This window comes from Bos taurus, chromosome 24 (genome assembly GCF_002263795.3).
Source record: "Bos taurus isolate L1 Dominette 01449 registration number 42190680 breed Hereford chromosome 24, ARS-UCD2.0, whole genome shotgun sequence".
NCBI lineage: Eukaryota > Metazoa > Chordata > Mammalia > Artiodactyla > Bovidae > Bos > Bos taurus.
The window spans coordinates 43,563,452-43,585,924 of record NC_037351.1 but is presented as its reverse complement, the minus strand read 5'-3'; the positions used below and the strand labels follow the sequence as shown (position 1 = coordinate 43,585,924).

At 44.5% G+C, this 22,473-nt stretch overlaps 1 protein-coding gene across 1 annotated transcript; it reads left to right on the top strand.

The window, feature by feature from the left end:
• The first annotated feature begins 2,878 nt into the window (after window positions 1-2,878).
• Window positions 2,879-21,349, top strand: MC2R (melanocortin 2 receptor). Its single transcript, NM_174109.2, is given in 2 exon segments — window positions 2,879-2,903; window positions 18,465-21,349. A coding segment is annotated over 1 exon segment (894 nt). The 5' UTR covers window positions 2,879-2,903; window positions 18,465-18,564; the 3' UTR covers window positions 19,459-21,349.
• The last annotated feature ends 1,124 nt before the right edge of the window (window positions 21,350-22,473 follow it).

Here is a 22,473-nt window from a genome sequence, read left to right as displayed (position 1 = left end):
TTCATTCTGCTCTTCCCAAGCTTTGTGTCCTGTCACAGGAGCCTTGTGCTGCTGGGGTGAGGCCTCTCTGTGCGCCCTCTGCTCCTGGCAGAGCAGGAGAGTTTGGCTCAGGCCTGACCGACAGGCTGAGGCAAAGGTGAGATGCCCGGGGCAGCAGCTCGGAGCCCTCGGAGGCTGGCAGCAGCCCTGGGAACAGGGGTTACAAAACCCCAGCAGGAACTGGGTCTGGAAGGAGCCAGACCTCCAAACAGCATTGTGGAATGGTAGCTGTATAGTTTACTTTTAGTAGTTGATATTATTTGATATTTTACATTTGGGCCTCTGATCAAACACGTGTTAGGTATGAAAGACAGAGGCCTAACCGAAGGACTCTGGAAGAGCATTTCACCTCCCCCTGGCCTTGGTTTCCTTATCTGCAAATCAACCTTTCTAAACTAAAGGGCCTCTGGGTCCCCTTCCAGCTCTGAGGTCTGGGATCTGTGAGAGGTTTTTTATTAAAAGCCATAGTGACTGGCCCTGAGCACCTGGACTTGCTCTGCTGCTGCTGCTAAGTCGCTTCAGTCGTGCCCAACTCTGTGCGACCCCATGGGGCAGCCCACCAGGCTCCACCGTCCCCGGGATTCTCCAGGCAAGAACACTGGAGTGGGTTGCCATTTTCTTCTCCAATGCATGAAAGTGAAAAGTGAAAGTGAAGTGGCTCAGTCGTGTCTGACTCTTAGAGACACCATGGACTGCAGCCCACCAGCCTCCTCCGTCCATGGGGTTAAGCAAAGCCAAAACCTACATTTCCCTTTTTGGGGTAAAAGCCAAAACTGAAAGCAACTAACAGATGCCCACGCCAGAGCCAGGCTTTCCCCAGTAGTTCCCTGTGTCCTTAAGTTTGGGAAACCGTATTGTTCTTCAGTGTAAAGAATAGTACAGGTAGGCTGTGTTTTCTGGTAGGAATTGTTTCTCTCAGGCAAATACAGGTAGCACTAAGAGAAGCATTTCAGACACGTGCAAAGGGAGCACCCTGGGAGGCTGTGTGGCTCAAGCATGAACACTCCCCAAACGTCCTTCAGGAGCAGAAAGCACCCTGGCCCCAGCTGCAGACCTCTCAGGTGACCTCTGTGATGTTAAGCTATAGGACTGCAGTGCATTCTTGCTACAGAACCGCCTCCTGCTGTGTGATGAAAGCGAGAGAGGCAGACACACTGAGTGAAAGTGGCACCGAAAAAGACAAGTGAGCCCCCAGACCGGGCTGAGATGCAGCAGCAGTGCTGGGAGGCCAGCCTGTCTGGCCGAAGGCACACATCTGACCCCTCTGCAAACCGCCCTGCTCGTTCCCCACGGAGCAGATCAGGGAGGAAGGTGGAGGACTGGTGCGCTCCCAGCTCCTCCCGTGGGGTCACCTTCTGGGGGTGGGGTCACCTCGCCCTCTGCTCAGCCCTCAGACCTGGGGCTGCAGCAGGCGTGCCTGTCGCCAGGCCCTGTGCTTCCCCACGGTTTACTACACACACTGTAAACGGTCCTTTCACTCAGCTCATTTGACAGAGATTCCGTTCCAAGACCCTGGGTGTCTCCCTGTCTCAGGGAAGTTCCGGAATCTGGGAGGGATGTGGGAATGCCAGAAGAGTTCAGGAGAGGAGCGTGAGGGGTGGGAGAGTGGAGGGCTCCTTGCAGAAGAGAAGGTGGGGAGACAGCTGGCAGGCCCCCAGCTTTCCCAACTAGCTCATCAGATCTTTCGGTGAAACTGCAGGTCTGAGGGTTGAGGACAGGTGTCTCTTCTTTCTTAGATGGTTTTGGACACGCTGCCCTGCTCTTACATACTGTTCAACTGTGTGGCTCTAGTGGGAAAGAGGCCCTCAGAACAGCCTCCTGTGGGCCCCAGGGTCTATCGTGGGACCCACGACTGTCCATAAACACGCCTAGACTGGACTGGAGTGACCCTGGTGCTGGCAGCACTCAGGAGAACATGCTTTGCCTCAGGGACAGAAGAGGAAAGGCAGTTTATAACAATGTTTCTCCAGTTGGGAAATCAAACTCGGTCCTCTGTCCTCAGTCTTCCCCAGACCACCCATGTGGGGACACTGTTCAGCTTGAAGCTAGAGCTGATATTTTCAGAAACGGCCACTAATTTGGACTCAGCCCCAAAGCCCCAGGTCCACCCAGACTTGGCCCCACCCACGCTGCATTTAAACACTCAGGTCCACAGCCCCTGGGAGCAACAGTAGTCTTCCCTTGGAGGCACTGGCAAACAGAAAGCCAACAACATTGTATCTAAAATTAAACAGTTTTGCTGAGAATAATGGGCTCTGGACTGTGGCTTCTGTGAAACTTAATGACAGAATTGGCAGCACACGAGGTTTTCTTCTTGCGGTGGCCCATGCTCCGCGGGCCTTGGGCACACAGCCCGGCTCACTGTTCAATCTTGTGAAACTCAGATGATGGGTTACTTCCTCTCTTCTTAATGAGATTAACAAGGTAAGTATTTGCGAGATGTCTTGAGTAGTTTGATGAAGATTTTAAAACAAATTCTTCCAAAACCATTTCCTCAAAATCCAACTTTACTGAATTCCTTGGTTGAAAACTAACCAAAAATGACGTTAAAAATGAGCAAGGTCACAGTTCTGCAGTCTGCCATAAACCTTGTCGTGAACATTGGAAGCACCCTTATCCAGCTAAGCCCATGGAAATTGTGTCTAAATCTAACCGTTTCTTTCCATTTCTCCCAACTTCACATTACCAGAAGTATGCAGTGCCTTTCGAATGACATTTATCCAAGGTTATGATAACAAACAACTGTCCCTCCAGTGATGCATTTGTTCCGCACCTCCCAGCCCAAGGCCCTGCTCTTGCTTTTCTTTCAAATCTCATTTAGTCTCAGTCATCTCGGCCAGAAAGTTCCTGCTTCAGAGCAGAAGGTAAGTACATTTTTTACTAATTTCTCAGGTTCTTGAGTGCTTTGGACTCATAAATAGAGCAGTTAGGGAAAAACCTTGAGAAAAGATTATATTCAGAATTCCTAGTAGCTCATCTTTCGAATTATGGTCTTTCATCCTCATGTGGAGTACATTATTTTCTAATTAAACTGTAACAACAAATGTGTGTATCAAACTAAATCCAATTTCCCTCCTGATGAATTTATTCTAAAGTCTTAGTTTTAAATCATCATCGAGCTCTAGTCAAGGACGACAGGCAGGTTTTCCTAATGGGATTATGAGTGGGAAAAGTCATGCTTCTTCTACCCCTGGAGAGTCACCCTTTTACCTGATTAACCTTCTGTTTTCACTCTGGCACTAGCACCTAAGCATCTCTGCCATCGACATTCACATGTGGACTTTTTGTGATCTGGGGCAATTAACACTCTGCCTTTCCCATCTGTTAGTTCAATGGTCCTCTGCCTTCCTTGGCAAAAATATAGGGTGTAGGATAAACGAGAGTTAAAAGCACATTCCTGATCCCATTCTCCTCCAAAGCCCTAATCACTTGGAGAGCCATGCACCCACTACAGACTTGAGACTCTTTGCTCAGTTGGCTCTGTCACGGGGGAAAAGAATTCTCCAGAAAGGATGGCCCAGTCTTTTTATAAAAACAGCGAGTCGTCCTATTTTTATTTCCGTAAACTGCCTTGAGATAATCCTACTATTCATCCTCCTCCTAAACACACACACTTACGCACACATGTACATGCACACACACACATGTATACACACGCATATTCCTGTACACACATAGGCACACATGCAAAGCCAAGGGGGGAAAAACCAAGAGAGTGATGCGAGGTGACGCTGAGAGGTGGGCCTTGACCAGGATCAGGATGGGCAGAGGACTGGTCATGAGCCTCAAGCACTGACTGGAAAGGGCTGCTCACACCGAGGAGCCAGTCTGCGGCCACTAGCCCACTGTGGCTGGGACAGCAGGTCACACTCAGTCCTCAAGAAGAGCCCTCTTGGGGCTATTCTCTGTGGGAACACAGAGAAGGGGGGCCCCAGCAGAGAGGGCAGGACACCTCCAGCGAGTGGAGGGGACATCTTGGAGCACCCTGACTTTTTCAGTGTCCTGGGTTTTGGGGATTGGTGTGAGGGTAGGGGTGTTCCCTTTCAACACCATCGCCCTCTCACCCCTCTGGGCAACCCCAGGCAGCTCAGTGTAAAGAAAAAAGCCAATCTACCTTCATCTCACTAGTTTTCCAGGCATGTTTCCCACCTACACACTTAAAGGCCACATTGTACAAACATGGGCAGGTCTGTGCTGGGGTCTGAGGCCAGGGAGTAAGAACAGGCGGTGGGAGCACAGATAAGGCAGCTCAGGGGCAGGGTTTCCAGGAGGCTCTGTTGGGTGGGGGCAGATGGCCCTGGGGCCCCGGGAGCTTAGAGATAAGGTGTGTAAAGGGCATGAGTGTTATCTCAAAAAGTGTGGCTGATGTTAAAATGATACTAAAATTCAGAAGACAGTTTACACTCATGGCTCCACATGCACTTGCCAATGTGCCGGCAATGCATGTGGAGCCCTGGAGCAAGATTTAGTGGCTGGAAGACCTTGAGCAAGTTCATCTCTGAACCTCAGTTTTCTTATCTATGAAATGGGTCCTGGAGCAGGGCACAGGAGTAGAACCTGCCCTCATACTTAACTGAAGCACTGAAGGAGAACCTCTCTCACCCTGCATTCTCTCTGACCTTTATCATAGAGACAATTGTGAGAGAAGCTGGGCGAAATCAAACTGCTTTTAAAGTACAAATTTTAAGGAAGTGCTGATGTACTGGGGAGTTTGCTCTTTTATACGTTAGAATATTAATTCAAAATGCTAATCACATGTTTTGAGCTCCACACTGCTGCTGCTACTAAGTCACTTCAGTCGTGTCCGACTCTGTGCAACCCCAGAGACGGCAGCCCACCAGGCTCCCCCATCCCTGGGGTTCTCCAGGCAAGAACACTGGAGTGGGTTGCCATTTCCTTCTCCAATGCATGAAAGTGAAAAGTGAAAGTGAAGTCGCTCAGTCGTGCCCGACTCTTAGCGACCCCATGGACTGCAGCCTACCAGGCTCCTCTGTCCATGGGATTTTCCAGGCAAGAGTACTGGAGTGGGTTGCCATTGCCTTCTCCACACAGTAGACAACAAATCCCTTACAGCTAGGTAAAGCTGTAAGGCAACAGAAATCAAAACAAAAGAATAGACAAAGATCAGTTGAAACAAATAGAGAGCCCATAAACAGACCCACACAAACGAAACCAACTCATTCCAACAAAAGTGTGGGGGCAACCCAAGGGAAAAGGATAGATCTTACAACAGGTGGTGCTGGGAGAAATACTTGCAAAATACATATTGGAAATGACTATTTTTCCCAAAATCTTCAAGGAAATAGTAAACTCAGCAGTGAGAAAACAAAGAATTTTAAAATGAACAAAAGATAAGAACAGATGTCTCACCAAAGGAAATCTACATATGGTAAATAAACATAGAAAATAATACTCATCACTATTTATCATTAGAGAAATGAAAACTAAAATGACAATGAGATTAGACACTTATTAAAATGGCTGAAATCCAACATGCTGACAACACCAAAGGTGGTGAAGCTGTGGAGCATCTCATTCCTCACTAGTGGGAATGCAAAATGGTACAATCACTTTGGAAGACACTGTGCTGGTTTGATACAAAACTAAACAGACTCTTTCCATATGATCCAACAATTGGGCTCCTTGGTATTTACCCAAATGAGCTGAAAACTCACGTTCATCCCAAATACCTGCACATGGATATTTATAGCAGCTTCATTCATAATTGCCAAAATCTGGAAACAACCAAGAAGTCCTTGAACTATCTTTTAGCTATCAAGCCTAAAAAAGACAGGGGTGAAACTTAAATGCATATTACTAAGTGACATAGCCAGTCTGAAAAGGCCAGCTGCTGTATGATTCTGATTATATGATGTTCTAGGAAAAGGAAAACAAGACAGTAAATAGATAAGATGTTACCAGTGGTTTGGAGAGGGACTGAGGGCTGTGAATAGATGTAGTACAAGAGGATTTTTGTACCACAGAACAGTGAAACTATTCCGTAAGATACTATGATAGTGAATATATGACACCATGCATTTGTCAAAACCTATAGAAATTTATGGCATAAACTGTGAATCTTATGTTTTCAAAATTTTTTTGAAAAATCATTTTGGAAGTTAGACCATCTCAGAATGCAACGTAAGCAAAGAATCTGACTGTACCATCATAAATACATGAAAAAATCTCAATGCATGGGGTGTGGGGAAGGTGCTGATGTAAGTGACCTTGAAAATGAGTGAAAATGGTAAGATACAGGCAATCTGCTCTCTAGATGACACAGTTCACCACAAGGATGTGGGCTATTGATTCTGAAAACCACTGCAAGTGTTTCTGTGGTGCACCTGCAAGTGTGCACCTGGACCCAACAATTAAAAGATGCCCTGCACACAGCAGGAGCTGGTTCTTCGCTGTTGGAACAGGAGGTTACACATAAGTAAGGAGAGGAGGCCGGAAGGAGCCACATGGCAACAGACTGGAGCTGGAAACTTCAGGGTGAGCTCATGCTTATCTTCATATAGACATGGGTAGAGAGAGAAGTATTTGCAGAGGTGTGTGCACATATGGATAGTGTACACACACGTCTCCTTGCTCTGAGTAGGAAGGGCTTAGAAGCAGCAGCATGCAAGAAACAACACACACTTTACCCCTCAGATCTCGGTTTTTAACACCATTTTCCAATAAAAGGAGTCAGTGATCCTCTCAGAACAATGGCTCATTTCATCATGATGGCACAAAATAACAAAAGTGAGCTGGGAACACTGTGTAGTGCAAAAGATAAATAATTGTTCCAAAAAATCACAGTGGTGAGGGCATGTTCAAAGGACATGTGCCAACTGCAAGAAGTAGGAACGATATCAGCAACAAAATAAGTAAAATAATACTAGATTATAACCTAAAATATAAGTATCCATGTATCCATGGCTGACCAGCCCATCTTGGGTGGCCCTGCGTGGCATGGCTCATAGCTTCACTGAGTTATACAAGGCTGTGATCCATGTGATCATTTTGGTTAGTTTTTCTGTGATTGTGATTTTTCGGTCTGGAGGCTGTGGGATGGTAGCTCTTGCTTCTTCTGTCTGCCCTCTAAAGGATGAGGATAAGAGGCTTGTGTAAGCTCCCTAATGGGAGGGACTGGCTGTGGAGAAAACTGGGTCTTGCTCTGGTGGGTAAATTTTTAATCCAATTGTCTGCTGATGGGTAGGGCTGTGCTCCTTCCCTGTTAGTAGTTTGGCCTGTGGCAACCCAGTCCTGAAGTCTAAGGGCTCTATGGTAGGGCTACTGGTGACCTCCCGGAGGACTTATGCCAACATACGACTCCCAGGACTGCTGTTGCCAGTGCCCCTGTCCTCACATCAGGCCACTGCTGGCACACATTCCACAGAAGATCCTCAGACACTCCCAGGCAGGTCTGGCTTAGTGTCCGCTGAGGTCAGAGCTTTTTTCCCCCGGGTTGTGGTGCACACGAAGTTTTGTGTGTGTCCTCCAAGAGTCTCTGTTTCCCCCAATCCTGTGGAAGTTCCGTAATCAAACCCCACTGGCCTTCAGAGTCAGATTCCCTGGGGATTCCTGGTCCCTTTGCCGGATCCCCAGGTTGGGAAGTCTGATGTGGGGCCTCACATGGGAAAATGAGTGCGCTGTGTATGGGAACTCTCTATACTATCTTTGTAACTTTTCCATGAATACAAAATTGTTCTAAAATAAAAGGCTTATTTTTTTAAGAATATCCAAGCTCCATCACCCAAATAAAGTCTGAAACATTTTTCAGGGATTTTTCGATTTTTTCGATGCTTTTGCATCAGTGTGTGTGTATATATATACACACATACATATATATATATATATACACTCTGCACCACTGAACCATGATTTTAACCATAGAAGAGGGGTCTACCTTATGGGCCTGCCAGAATTTATTTAACCCATTATTTATATGGTTATAATTGGTTTATAATTATTTATAAGGTCACCAGTTATTTACATGGTTTTTCAGTTTTCCACTGAAAAATGTGTATATACTGTGAGCATCATTGTATGTACATCTTTGTTCCTATCATTGACAATATGTTCAGAGCCATTGAGTCAGATTGGTCAGGTTGCCAGATCCTAAAGGCAGAGTGTCACAGTGGAACTCTATCAGTCACCTTCTATTGGGTTAGGGTGTGTGACTAGGATCCTTAGATTTTTTTGTGATAACACACTTTCTAATTAAGGGTCAGTACCTAGATTTTGAACACCTTATATTTATTTAAACAAATAAATCAGCTGTGATTATGATTTTTCACAACACCTTCATTTCTTTTTTTATTAATTTATTTATTTTAATTAGAGGCTAATTACTGTAAAATACTATAGTGGTTTTTGCCATACATTAACATGAATCAGCCATGGGTTTACATATGTCCCCCATCCTGAACCCCCCTCCCACCTCCCTCCCCAAACACCTTCATTTCTAACTATTTTTTTCATCTTTTCACTTGTCTCAAGTGTCATTAGTCAGTTAGGCTCCAATGTTAATAGAAAACTGTTTGCTTTAACCATGTATTTCTTTTCCCCCTCCAACTTTCACCCCAACCCAATATCAGTATCTTCTCCTGTATGAAAAGGAGTACCAAGTACTCAAGTGAAAACGGACTGACCTGTTTCCAGGAGAAGCCTTTCTCACCTCACCAGACCACCTTTTGATTTGCACCAAATGGAAACCAGGGGATCTGAAATTACAATGATAACAATGGGCTTACACTTTTTTTGTCTTTTTCTCTCTATTTCTGTTTGTTTGTTCGTTTGTTTTGGGGGGAGAAGGCGATGGCACCCCACTCCAGTATTCTTGCCTGGAAAATCCTATGGAGGAGCCTGGTAGGCTGCAGTCCATGGGGTCGCAAAGAGTCGGACACGACTGCGCAACTTCACTTTCCCTTTGAGGGGAGGGGCTTACACTTTTTGATCAGGGTGTATTTCCTAAGTTTTACTCAATAGAATGATCAGTGCTTTTTATCCTGAGTATCTCATAGAAGTCATGTCTTAAAATGAACCTCATATAACCAGTATGGGTTGTGCAACAAAGTAATGGTAGAAACAGTCACATGTCTTAATATTCAGATTATATATTCAAGCATAAACCTGCTATGTAGGGGGAAAAGGCCAGTGTCTTCCTCTGGGCTGTCTCCTACTCTGGATGTTCTGTAATCCCAGGGTTTACGGACTCCAGAACTGAGCCAGGAGTCTGGCATGCGTCCATCTAGTGCTGTCTGGACTCCTCACTGCCACCTGGTGCCGACATTGGGAACTGCTCCACTGTTCACAGGGGAGCTGGCCCAGATGGGCATAGCTCCTGGCACAACCAGGGCAGAGCCTGCCTCAAGGGACTGCCAGACCATGACCTATGGTCCTCAGTACTTTTAATCCCATCACAGCCACCCCAGGGTACTAGCCACCTTGGAGTTCTGGGACAAAACTGGATTTGATGTTCATTTCTCTCTTTCAAGAGGACTGTCCAGAGTCTCTTTCCCTTACTGAGAGCAGACATTCTCAGAGGTTAGGCAATTCTTCCTTCCTGACATTCAAATAAGAGGTCTGATTTCAACTCCTTTCTACTGACAAAGGCTACTCACTTTCCCCTTCTAAGAAAAAGCCTCTTCCTTTCTGTCCTGCACCAAAGGTCTCATTATTTCCTGCTTTTACTGCCCAGGAGAACTCTGGCCCTTCACATGCTCCTGCAGATAAAGCCGTGTTCCTGGACTCCAGGGAAGCGAATCCCTTGCCCTTTCTAAGAGAGCGAGGCTGCTCATTTTACAGGCACTACTTCAAATAAAAAGACACCAAGAAATTAATCTTTAGCAGAAGTGCTCATTTTCCCACAAATTCTAACTGAAATTTTGTCTGCCAATGAAAAAATAAAACCACTAACTCTTGTTCCTTGCACATTTTATATATCTCTCCCAAACATATCTTTCTAGAAATACAAACGGTTAATTATTCGATTGATGACATTCACATTCTAACAAACACATCAAAAATAGTTCCTGGACATCTCAGTGAGTCACTAGAGCGGATCAGAGAGGAGGAAGGAGAACCTGCCAGCCCCGCCAAGGGGTTACCTGCTGCTCAGCAGACATAACACAAACACCGGAAGCTGATCTTTCACACAGGCAGAGGGCACCGCACGCTAAATACAAGAACAAACCACGCTTCAGGACATGAGAGCAGAGCGGTCATATGGGTCAGTGGCATGGAGACACGCAAGATGTTTGGTCTTGACTTGGGGCTAAAACAAAAGCAGGATTTAGACAGAGGAGAGACTGGGGAATTCTAGCAGGAAAACAGTAGTAAAAATGTGGAAGGCAAAAATGTGCTAAACTTCCTGGAGACAATAAGAAACCTGGGCTGGCTGGAATATGGATTCTATGTAGAATACTGGGGAATATGGCAAAAAAACATTAGCCTGGAACACAGTGTAGATAGCCTGACATGCCAAGTGACTTAATAATGGGATTTTATCCTGTAGACAATGAGAACTTCTTGATGGAGCCCACACTGCATGATGGCTCTGGGTTGGGTTATTTGCACATAATGTCATGTATGACCCAAACCTAATGCAGAAACTCTGAACTAAGGAGTCTTGTTCCCATGTGCATGTGTAGGAACTGAATAGGATAAGGTTTGCTGCTGCTGCTAAGTTGCTTCAGTCGTGTCTGACTCTGTGCGACCCCAGAGACGGCAGCCTACCAGGCTCCCCTGTCCCTGGGATTCTCCAGGCAAGAACACTGGAGTGGGCTGCCATTTCCTTCTCCAATGCATGAAAGTGTAAAGTGAAAGTGAAAGCTCAGTCGTGTCCAACTCTTCACGACCCCATGGACTGCAGCCCACCAGGCTCCTTCGTCCATGGGATTTTCCAGGCAAGAGTACTGGAGTGGGGTGCCATTGCCTTCTCCGAGGATAAGGTTTAAGGACATCTATATCTTTGATGCTTTTTCTTGACTTTGATGATTATTTCTCTTAGACTAAAACAAAATTAACTTTCACAAAATGTTTATATTTTTAGGATAAACCAGATATAGGACTCTATAGTAGAACCAAGGAGGTCATTTGTCTCTAATTAAAATCAAACCTTAGTCTGATCTTAATATATCATTTGTCCCCCCTGCCACTCCCACACACACACCACTATTTCTCAGATTTCCCTTCCAAGAATATTGGAAATTTTCAAAGAACATTAGAAATTGTTTTAAAGAGAAAGATAAATACACAAAGATATATCATCACCGAAACCCTGAACTCCTCCAGAGGTGAAGCACCTGGTCACGATCAGATTTAACACTTTCTAGGCAATCCTTCTAGTGAGCATCGTCAACTGTACTCTTATGAACATATCCAGCTCTCTCACCAGAAAAGTGAACCACTTCTGTGGAATATAGTTAAACAAGGCACCAGACTTAAATATCCTACAGGTTCAGCCTTTCCACTTCAGTGACTGTGTCTTTTAATCTTTATTTGCATTGTATTATATAATTTGAGAAAAAAATCAATACTCATTTAGCTGTATATATAACACTCAAAATCTCCTACTTTGTTAGTAATCTGAGTTTCCCCTGGCCAGTGAGACAGCATGTTTATATCAAACTCCAAAGTAAATAAAAATGGTAAGGACAGCCAAATGACAGTTGAGACTACGTGAGATTATTGCGACCTCAAAGGGGAAAGGGGAAGCAAAAGCTATGATAAATAATACAAAAACCTTTTTTACCAATTGATGGGGAAAACAACCCCCCCCCCAAAAAAAAAACTCAGTGAAAACATTCTCAGCAGCACACCTAACAAGCTTAGGTGTCTCCAAGGCCCTTCTGCCTCAGCAACTCAGTTCTGCTGCTCCCTTTAAATACTGATCAGGCTCCAGAGTTCAGTTAAGTTCAGTTCATGTCCAACTCTTTACAACCACATGGACTGCAGCACACCAGGCTTCCCTGTCCATCACCAACTCCCAGAGCTTGCTCAAACTCATGTCCGTTGTGTCGGTGATGCCATCCAACCATCTCATCCTCTGTCATCCCCTTCTCCTCCTGCCTTCAATCTTTCCCAGCATCAGGGTCTTTTCTAATGAGTCAGCTCTTCACAACAGGTGACCAAAGTATTAGAGCTTCAGCTTCAGCATCAGTCCTTCCAGTGATTATTCAGGACTGATTTCCTTTTAGGATTGACTGGTTGGATCTCCTTGCAGTCCATGGGATTCTCAAGAGTCTTTTTCAACACCGCAGTTCAAAAGCATCAATTCTTCGGCACTCAGCTTTATTTATGGTCCAACTTTCACATCCATACATGACTACTGGAAAAACCATAGCTTTGACTAGACAGACCTTTGTTGGCAAAATAATGTCTCTGCTTTTTAATATACTGTCTGTTGGTCATAGCTTTTCTTCCAAGGCGCAGGCCACTTGTCTTTTAATTTAATAGCTGCAGTCACCATCTGCAGTGATTTTGGAGCCAAGAAAATAAAGTCTCACTTTTTCCATTGTTTCCACATCTATTTGCCATGAAGTGATGAGACCAGATGCCATGATCTTCATTTTTTGAGTGTTGAGTTTTAAGCCAGCTTTTTCACTCTCCTCTTTCACTTTCATCAACAGGGTCTTTGGTTAATCTTCGCTTTCTGCTGTAAGAATAGTGTCATCTGCATATCTGAGGTTTTTGCTATATCTCCCTGCAATCTTGATCCAGCTTGTGCTACATCCAGCCCAGCATTTCACATGAAAGGCAATGGCAACCCACTCCAGTACTCTTGCCTAGAAAATCCCATAGATGGAGGAGCCTGGTGGGCTGCAGTCCATGGGGCCGCTAGAAGTCAGACATGACTGAACAACTTCACTTTCACTTTTCACTTTCATGCATTGGAAAAGGAAATGGCAACCCACTCCAGTGTTCTTGCCTGGAGAATCCCAGGGATGGGGGAGCCTGGTGGGCTGCCGTCTATGGGGTCGCACAGAGTCGGACACAACTGAAGCGACTTAGCAGCAGCAGCAGCACTCTGCATATAAGTTAAATAAGCAAGGTGACAATATACAGCCTTGATGTACTCCTTTACCAATGCGGAACCAGTCTGTTGTTCTAGAGCTAGCAATTTCAAATCGAAAGTTCTCTGTGCTTCAGGTGATTCTACAAGAAGCAATGGCACAGTGGGAGAGAAAGCTTCTCTGATTTTAGTATCAATCTCAGCACTCTTCAGACTCCTTACCACCCCACACACCACAGCCCAACATGCATCCTTCAAGCCATCTGTCAGTCATACAAATACATTAATTCCAGAAGGTTGCAAATAAGAAAGCAGGCAAACCCTTCACAAACCAGTCCACAGCAATTAACAGTCCTTGTGTCTTAAAAGCACCAGCTAAGGGCCCATGGTGGACGTGTGTATACAGGGGGAGACACTGGGGAGTGGGATCCCAGCCACACAGACTGCACAGTTCCATCACTTACATAGTCCCTCACAATAAGCAGATCTTTTCAATTTGTTCACTTGTTCAATTTTATAAGAAGTCCTTCAAAGTGCTCTGCCCTATTCAAGTCAAACTTCTGGGATTGAAGGTATGAACTGGCAGGCACTCAGCTCCTCAAGGTGACTGGGGAACTGCCATGGCAAGATAGCTGATTGGTTACACATACTCCTACTGACTGCTACCCGGACTTCTGCCAGGAACTGCTAGTGCTCAGCGGAGTTGGGTGCAGGCTGAAGGGAAGGTTGTTGAGCTTTCCCCTGGGGAGATAGAAGCTCCCAGACCAACCTACATCCTCCGCCCTGCCCCATTCCCACACCACACCCTCATTTTGGCTACTTGTAATTTATGTAAAACCTAGCCTACATGTTGGTTTTTAAGATTTTACTGTTGTTTCCAATTTTTTATCTCTTCTTTTTTTACTGGGTCATCTTTAGCTTGTCTTACTACTCAGTTTTTCTACTCTTTTTCTTATTGACTTTAAGACCAAGAAATAGAAATACAAATAAGGACAGTTTGTACCCAAGAAGAATTGACTGTTTGAACTGTGGTGTTCTTGAGAGTCCCTTGGACTGCAAGGAGATCCAAGCAGTCCATCCTAAAGGAAATCAGTCCTGAATATTCATTGGAAGGACCAATGCTGAAGCTAAAGCTCCAATACTTTGGCCACCTGATGGAAACAACTGACTCATTGGAAAAGACCCTGAGGCTGGGAAAGATTGAAGGCAGGAGGAGAAGGGGACAACAGAGGATGAGATGGTTGGGTGACATCACCAATTCAATGGACATGAGTTTGAGCAAGCTCTGGGAGTTGGTGATGGACAGGGAGGCCTGGCGTGTTGCAGTCCATAGGGTCACAAAGAATCAGACAGGACTGAGCTACTGAACTGAACTGTACCCAAGGAGGAAATGGTGGGTGTCTCTCTCAGCCACATTATCAGGAGAAGGTACGTCTGGTGTGTTTGTGGGCACCGGGACAGAAGTAGGAAGCTAAGACCAGAAGGCCCAAGCATCCTGAGAGCACAGGAACGGTAGGGAGCCTGCCCAAGCCAAAACCTACCAGCTGTTTCACTGGCAATAAGCCTCCTTCATTAAGGAGGCTAGGTGGGGCAGCGCACCACTGGTAAGGATGTAAACTGGTACAACCCTCCAGGGAGGCAGTTTGACCTTATCTGTGCATGCTGCTGCTGCTGCTAAGTTGCTTCAGTCGTGTCCAACTCTGTGCGACCCCATAGATAGCAGCCCACCAGGCTCCCCCATCCCTGGGATTCTCCAGGTACGAACACTGGAGTGGGTTGCCATTTCCTTCTCCAATGCATGAAAGTGAAAAGTGAAAGTGAAGTCGCGCAGTCGTGTCCGACTCTTCGTGACCCCATGGACTGCAGCCTACCAGGCTCCTCCATCCATGGGATTTTCCAGGCAAGAGTACTGGAGTGGGGTGCCATCGCATTCTCCGTATCTGTGCATATACTGATGCATATACACTTTCACATGCATATATACTTTCACTCAACAATTCCTTTTCTGTGAACTTATCTAACTCACTAGGCACATGAAATCTTACATGATTATTCATTACAGCATTCTTTATACAGCAAAATGTTTGAAACAACCCAAGTGACTATCAAAACACAGATGAAATAACTCAGGACATATCCATCCAATGGAATACCTTGTAGTAGCTTTTTTAAATTGGAAAAGGAAATGGCAACCCACTCCAGTATTCTTGCCTGGAGAATCCCAGGGATGGGAGCCTGGTGGGCTGCCGTCTATGGGGTCGCACAGAGTCGGACATGACTGAAGTGACTTAGCGGCAGCTTTTTTAAAAATGGAAAAATGAGGAGCAGAAAGAATGAGAAAATGATCCATCTACTTTGTGCGAAGTGTCCAAGATGAAATGAGGTACAAAACACTAGGTATAATATACCAACCACTGAACACACAGGGCAGGGGGTATCCTGCTGGCCAGAAATGGGCTGACTGGTGCCCAGTGTTACTGAGATCAAGCCCACTCTGCTTGCCACACCATAGACCAATGAATGTGAGAGACGAGGGGTTGAGGCAAGGGAGAGATTTAATCGAGGAGCTGGCAGACCGAGAAGGTGACAGGCTAGTGCCTCAAAGTAAGCATCTTACTGGGGTCTGGATGTCAGGTTCTTTGATACATCAGAAGCAGTGAGGAACTAAAGTCAAAAGGCAGAATAGAGAAGGAGATGCAATGGGGAAGTAAAGTGAAAGGGTCTTCAGTCTGGCAAAACATCTCCAAGGGAGTGGCCAGTCTTTAGAAGGGATGTGTTAATCTCTTCTTTTCACAGGTGGGCAGGGACAAACTATCTCTCCACAAACTGAACAAAGGCAATGTAGTTTACAGTCCAGCAGAGGGGCAGGGCCCTCCAGGCAAGCCACTGAGTATGATTATAATAAAAGCAATGAAAAGCAAGTCAAAGAAACAGTTTCCAACATAAGCCAGAATTGGCTTTCTCCCTGCAACACAGTGCTCCGTGTCTGGATCCCCAGCATCTTTCCTACCAGCTGCCCCCAGTCCATGACTGGGCTCAGTCTACTTCTGCAGGAGCTAGGACTCCTCTAATTGGCAGCTGACTCAAGGACTCTCCACTGACCAGCTCAAAACTTGCCAGAGCTGTGCTGTGGTGAGAGACTGCCTACTCAGTCCCCCTTTCTTCCTCTTCTTTGCCCCAGTAGTCGGGCCTGCCTCACAGCCTGAAGACTTCCTTGCTGCTCTTGCTGCCTCTCCCTTTAACCCTAACAACTGGGAGAAGATGTACACACTCCTATTGTTTTATGGGCATAAAGAAACTCCAGAAGAATACTGGCCACTTCTTTGAGGAGTAGTAACGGGGCACACAAGATGATGGGATGGGAGGGAGACTCTAATATTTCCGTGTATCTCTACATACACACAAATACACATATATAAATATATATGACAGTAGTACCTATTCAAAAATGAAGTCAAAACGTTACATGCATCTAGTGAAAACGGGGGGAGAGGGCCTCACTGAGCTGGGATGCAGGCAGGAGCCCTGTGGCACTGTGGCATTATGATTTATAAGAAGGCACATATGCGGTCTGCCTCCTCTTGTCTGGCACAGAGTTCACAAGATCGCTGGAATTCTCTAAGTGAGGAGAACAACCAAGTTGTCTCTTGTTATGTTAATGATGTGACTTTTGGGAAGCCACTCCTAAAATCTCAAGAGGAGGGGGTCATTTGGGAACCCAGACCTCAGTTCCGCACTGGCTCTTTCTGAAGTCTGGATTTTAAAACTCCATCAACTGGAAAAGCCACATGATACAAACCACTCATTCACTCAACAGAAAAATAAGCCTTGTTACCCTCCTCCCCGGCCATTCTCCCCAGAAGCCATACAACAACCCCAAAGCACAGAGAGTATGATGCGGGCTGCTGACTGTCTCCAGGACGCCTGCAGCGCTTTTACTCAAGGCCTCATGCCATCTGCCTCCCTCCTGAACTAAAGGAGGGGATTGTGGGGCCACACTCTCCTCTGAATTTCTTTAATATAATCTTCTAGAGAGATCTGGGAAAACAACTTGGTCAGTTATATCTGACTTGGTCAGATACACAGGTTTTTAACTTATTTTATTTTCATTTCTACTAAAGCCGATAAAATTTCTTTATCAGGTGAATACTTACAGAAGCACTAAGATAAGTGATTTATTTTAGCAGATATTCATCTTTGGAGCCAAAGAGACCTTGATTTAAATCCTAACTCTCAGTATCTTGGCCTTTCCACCCCAATTCCTTAGGTGCAAACTGGGGGCAACAGGACCACCTGTATTGTTGACAAGAGGATTAAAATGAGATGCCACGCATAGCACATGGCATAGTGCTGGTTGGCACGTAACAGGAATTTCACAAGTGAAAAAGCCTTCTCCTTTCTCTCAGAGCCCTGCAAAAATATGAAAATTAGACTTCACATTTTCTGGCCAAAGACAATAATCAGTATAAAAAAACCTCATTTTATAGTCGCCCATGTTCCCTTTTCTTTTGCAAAGGGCATCTGCCAGTTACCCCCATGTGACTGTTGTTACAGCCACAATCATTTGCTACACTGTTGGTGGGAATTGGGGGTTCCTTAGAAAACTAAAAATAGAGTTGCTATATGATCCAGCAGTCCCACTCCTGGGCATATATCTGGAAAAGATGAAAACTCTCATTTAAAAAGAAATATGCACCCTAATCTTCATAGCAGGACTATTTACAACAGCTAAGACATGGAAGCAACCTAAGTGTCCATCGACAGATGAATGAATGGATACAAAATATGTGTTATACACACACACACACACACACACAGAAAGAAAGAATATTATGCAGCCATTAAAAAGAATGAAATAATGTCATTTGCAGCAACATGGATGGACATAGAGACTGTCATACTAAGTGAACTAAGTTAGAAAGAGAAATATATCACTTACACGTGGAATCTTAAAAAAAAAAAATGAAACACGTGAACTTATTTACAAAACAGAAACAGGCTCACAGACATAGAAAACAAATTTATGGTGACCAAAGAGGAAAGAAAGGAAAGGATAAAAGGAGTTTGGGATTAACAGCTATATGTTACTATGCATAAAATAAACAATAAAGATCTACTGTATAGCACAGGGAACTACATTCAAGAATCTGAAAAAATACATGTATACACACATGTATAACTGAATCATTTTGCTGTACACCTGAAACTGACACAACATTCTAAGTCAACTATACTTCAATTTTAAAAATATATATTTAGGAAGGATTTTTTAAAAGATGAGGGTCCAATAAATTATTTTATTTAAATATTCCACCATTGTATTTTGCAGAGGCAACAGAGCTTCCTCAAAGGTATCATGGCTTGTTTTTATTTTGTGATCTATTTTGTAACTAATATTCCTACCTATACTTTTTTACCTCAGATCTTCAGCAAGAACTACAAAGAAGAAAAGATTCTGGAGAATCAATCAAGTTTCCTGTCAAGTTCCAGTAACGTTTCTGTCTTAACTGCACACAGGAAAGATGAAACACATTCTCAATCTGTATGAAAACATCAACAGTACAGCAAGAAATAACTCAGACTGTCCTGCTGTGATTTTGCCAGAAGAGATATTTTTCACAGTATCCATTGTTGGGGTTTTGGAGAACCTGATGGTCCTTCTGGCTGTGGCCAAGAATAAGAGTCTTCAGTCGCCCATGTACTTTTTCATCTGCAGCTTGGCTATTTCCGATATGCTGGGGAGCCTGTACAAGATTTTGGAAAACGTTCTGATCATGTTCAAAAACATGGGTTACCTCGAGCCTCGAGGCAGTTTTGAAAGCACAGCAGATGATGTGGTGGACTCCCTGTTCATCCTCTCCCTTCTCGGCTCCATCTGCAGCCTGTCTGTGATCGCCGCTGACCGCTACATCACAATCTTCCACGCTCTGCAGTACCACCGCATCATGACCCCGCACCGTGCCCTCGTCATCCTGACGGTCCTCTGGGCAGGCTGCACAGGCAGTGGCATTACCATCGTGACCTTCTCCCATCACGTCCCCACAGTGATCGCCTTCACAGCGCTGTTCCCGCTGATGCTGGCCTTCATCCTGTGCCTCTACGTGCACATGTTCCTGCTGGCCCGCTCCCACACCAGGAGGACCCCCTCCCTTCCCAAAGCCAACATGAGAGGGGCCGTCACACTGACTGTCCTGCTCGGGGTCTTCATTTTCTGTTGGGCACCCTTTGTCCTTCATGTCCTCTTGATGACATTCTGCCCAGCTGACCCCTACTGTGCCTGCTACATGTCCCTCTTCCAGGTGAATGGTGTGTTGATCATGTGTAATGCCATCATCGACCCCTTCATATATGCCTTTCGGAGCCCAGAGCTCAGGGTCGCATTCAAAAAGATGGTTATCTGCAACTGTTACCAGTAGAATGATTGGTCCCTGATTTTAGGAGCCACAGGGATATACTGTCAGGGACAGAGTAGCGTGACAGACCAACAACACTAGGACTCCAACTGTCCTCCCCTTCCCTAGAGCATGAGGATAATTCCACTAACTCTTGTTGTAATAGCTCAATTCCACGTGAACAGCCTTGCTATAGGGTACAACTTCTATAGCTTAGAGAGGCAAAATAATTACCAAAAAGGCCAGAATACAAAGCACATACAGCAATACACATGTGAGAACTCTGAGCTAAGGAAAAGTTTGCTCTTCTATAGATAACTTGGCAAAGGAAATGGCAACCCACTCCAGTATTCTTGCCTAGAGAATCCCAGGGATGGGGGAGCCTGGTGGGCTGCCATCTATGGGGTCGCACAGAGTCGGACATGACTGAAGCGACTTAGCAGCAGCAGCATCACAGGGTGGCCTCTCCTAAGTGCTAGGACAAGCACTCAGGGTATGGACTACAGGGTTTTTGTAAGCCAAAGGTGCCAATTAGTTGCTGCCTACCGCCTGCTCTCCTTTCTGCCCACCTGCTTTGTTGTGTACCATCTCCAGTCTTTCTACAAGCAGGCAGGATGCATCTTATAGTCAAATAACCAGCTTTGAGTTTCCAATAATAAAGGAAGCTTCTCCATTAGTCTTCTTGGCTAACTCAGCATCCCACTGACTTTAAAGTATTTTCCTGGTTAAAACTCCTTATGCTTTAGAAGCATAAATTTCAAAGGAGGAAATAAATATATAATCCATTTGGTTCTTATGTAGGAATAAATAAAGGCCAGAGGAAGACTGCGGCAAAATGAAGAAGGTATACCCAACCCTTGTGAATCTGTCCAGTGTGCGTGTGCTCAGTCACTCAGTCGTTTCCAACTCTTTGAGACCCCATGGACTGCAGACCGCCAGGCTCCTCTGTCTGTAGGATTTCCCAGGCAAGAATACTGGAGGGGGTTGCCATTTCCTCCTCCAGGGGATCTTCCCAACCCAGCGATAGAACCTGCATCTCTTGTGTCTCCTGTATCAGCAAGCAGATTCTCTACCACTGCACCACATAGGAAGCCCATACCTGTCCAAACACAGAGGTAAACGAAAAAAGTCGACATGTCCCAAAATGCATTTTAAGTAGAGAATGTGTGTGTTCACCAGGTTTTTGGATTATGAGGGAAACCAAGACCAAAACAACATTTCAAGACAGAGCTATTATGGAGACTCAAGCCAGAGACTGGTGAAAAACATTTAACCTCATTCCCTAGATGAATCTGAGGCAGACAGCATCACTGAAGAATTTCCTCCTACTAGAGCCACAGGAAAGATGCCAGATACTAGCAAGTGGCATCCCCAGCAGGATAAAAGAAACATAAATTGTAGGTTCATCTGTTTTTAAAGACAAAGCTTAAAGAAGAAGCAGATTCTGATCCTAAGTCTTTGCTGAGTCACAGATTAATTTACAGGGATGAGCGATGGAAGGGACAGAGGCCAGATCTGCAGGTACACAGCACTGAGCGGCTCAGGAGCCAGCAAGAGGGATGGTATCTTGGGAAGAGGCACTTCTTGGCCCCCAGAGTTTCCCTGAGCTGCTGAGAGGAGAAGCTAGCCATAAACAGGACTGCTGGTCAGGTGATGGGTAGAGTATTCGGTGTGGGGAGGGCAGGAGCTTAAGAAGCAGAAGGGAAACACAAGAATTAATGGGGAGGCTGCTGGGGTAGGTATCCAAAAGGTCAATAATTCACTTGAAGCCGAAACCCAGTGTCTTCTGCACCTCCATCCTCCAGTAATCCTTCTTTGATCCTTCCCCCTCACCAAATAAATGACAATACCCCTTTCTCCTCTTATTTCTCTTGAGAGAACATCCAGGACAAAGGTGAAAAGAAGCAAAGACTGAGGAATTCCTTATACTTTTCTTCACTTTAATAGATAAGCTTTAAAAACTTCACCAATATGCTTACTTTTGAAAACTAACTTTTATCAAATTAAAAATATTCTTTTCCTGCCACTTTCCTAACAGTATTTTTATCGTTGATCAATATTGAATTTTATTTAATGCTTTTTCAGATGATCATTTTTTCCTCCTTTATTAATGTACATCAGATTAATAAATTTTTAATAACTGGGCTATCTTTCCAAACTTCAAATGAAGATCAATATGTATTATAGCAACCATGGACATATTTACAAAACTAAAATATGTTGTTTTAGAAAAGATTTATTTTGATTTATATTTTTACATACTTGAAATTACCTTAAAGGTATAATTTAATTTATATTTCATGAATGACCTTTAGTGAATTTTATGAGAAATGAGAACAGTACCAAAAAATAAAAACTCAAGGCACATGCTTTCCAGGGAATTCCCTGTCAGTCCAGGGGTTAGGACTGGGTACTTTTACTGCTGGGGCCCAGGTTCAACCCCTGGTCTGGGAATTAAAATCATTCAAGCTGCATGGTACAACAACAACAAAAGGTATGTGCATCCCATAAATATTCTTTTTAAAATAAAGGAAAAGAAATTATACATGGGCTATTTAGTTGGCTACTCCTCTATGTATATTTAGTGATTTTTAAAACCTATTTTGTGCAGATCCATATTACTACACATGCAACAGTTTGTAGCTAGCAATTCTCACAATCAGGATGACAATATCCCACTGATATTACAACATGATCATTAAAGAAACAGCAAACTACTGTTATTTATTTTACTGACATGTATATTTAAGATCTGTTATTTGCAAAGTATTTCTGAGAAACTAATCCAGTTATTCCTCTTTGCAAATCTACATGTATGCTTCTTTATCCATATAAGTACAGTTTGTACTATAATTAAAAGTTCTGACAGTATGTTGCTGCTGCTGCTGTTAAGAGACTCTAAACACATGTATATTCTCGTTCAGTAAAAGTACATCTTTCTTCCCATGCAGTAAAAGTACATCTTTCTTCACATCCCCTAATGTCTCAGGTCAGACTGACCAAGTTCCCCAGAACTCTGTGAAAATAAGGAAGGCAGAG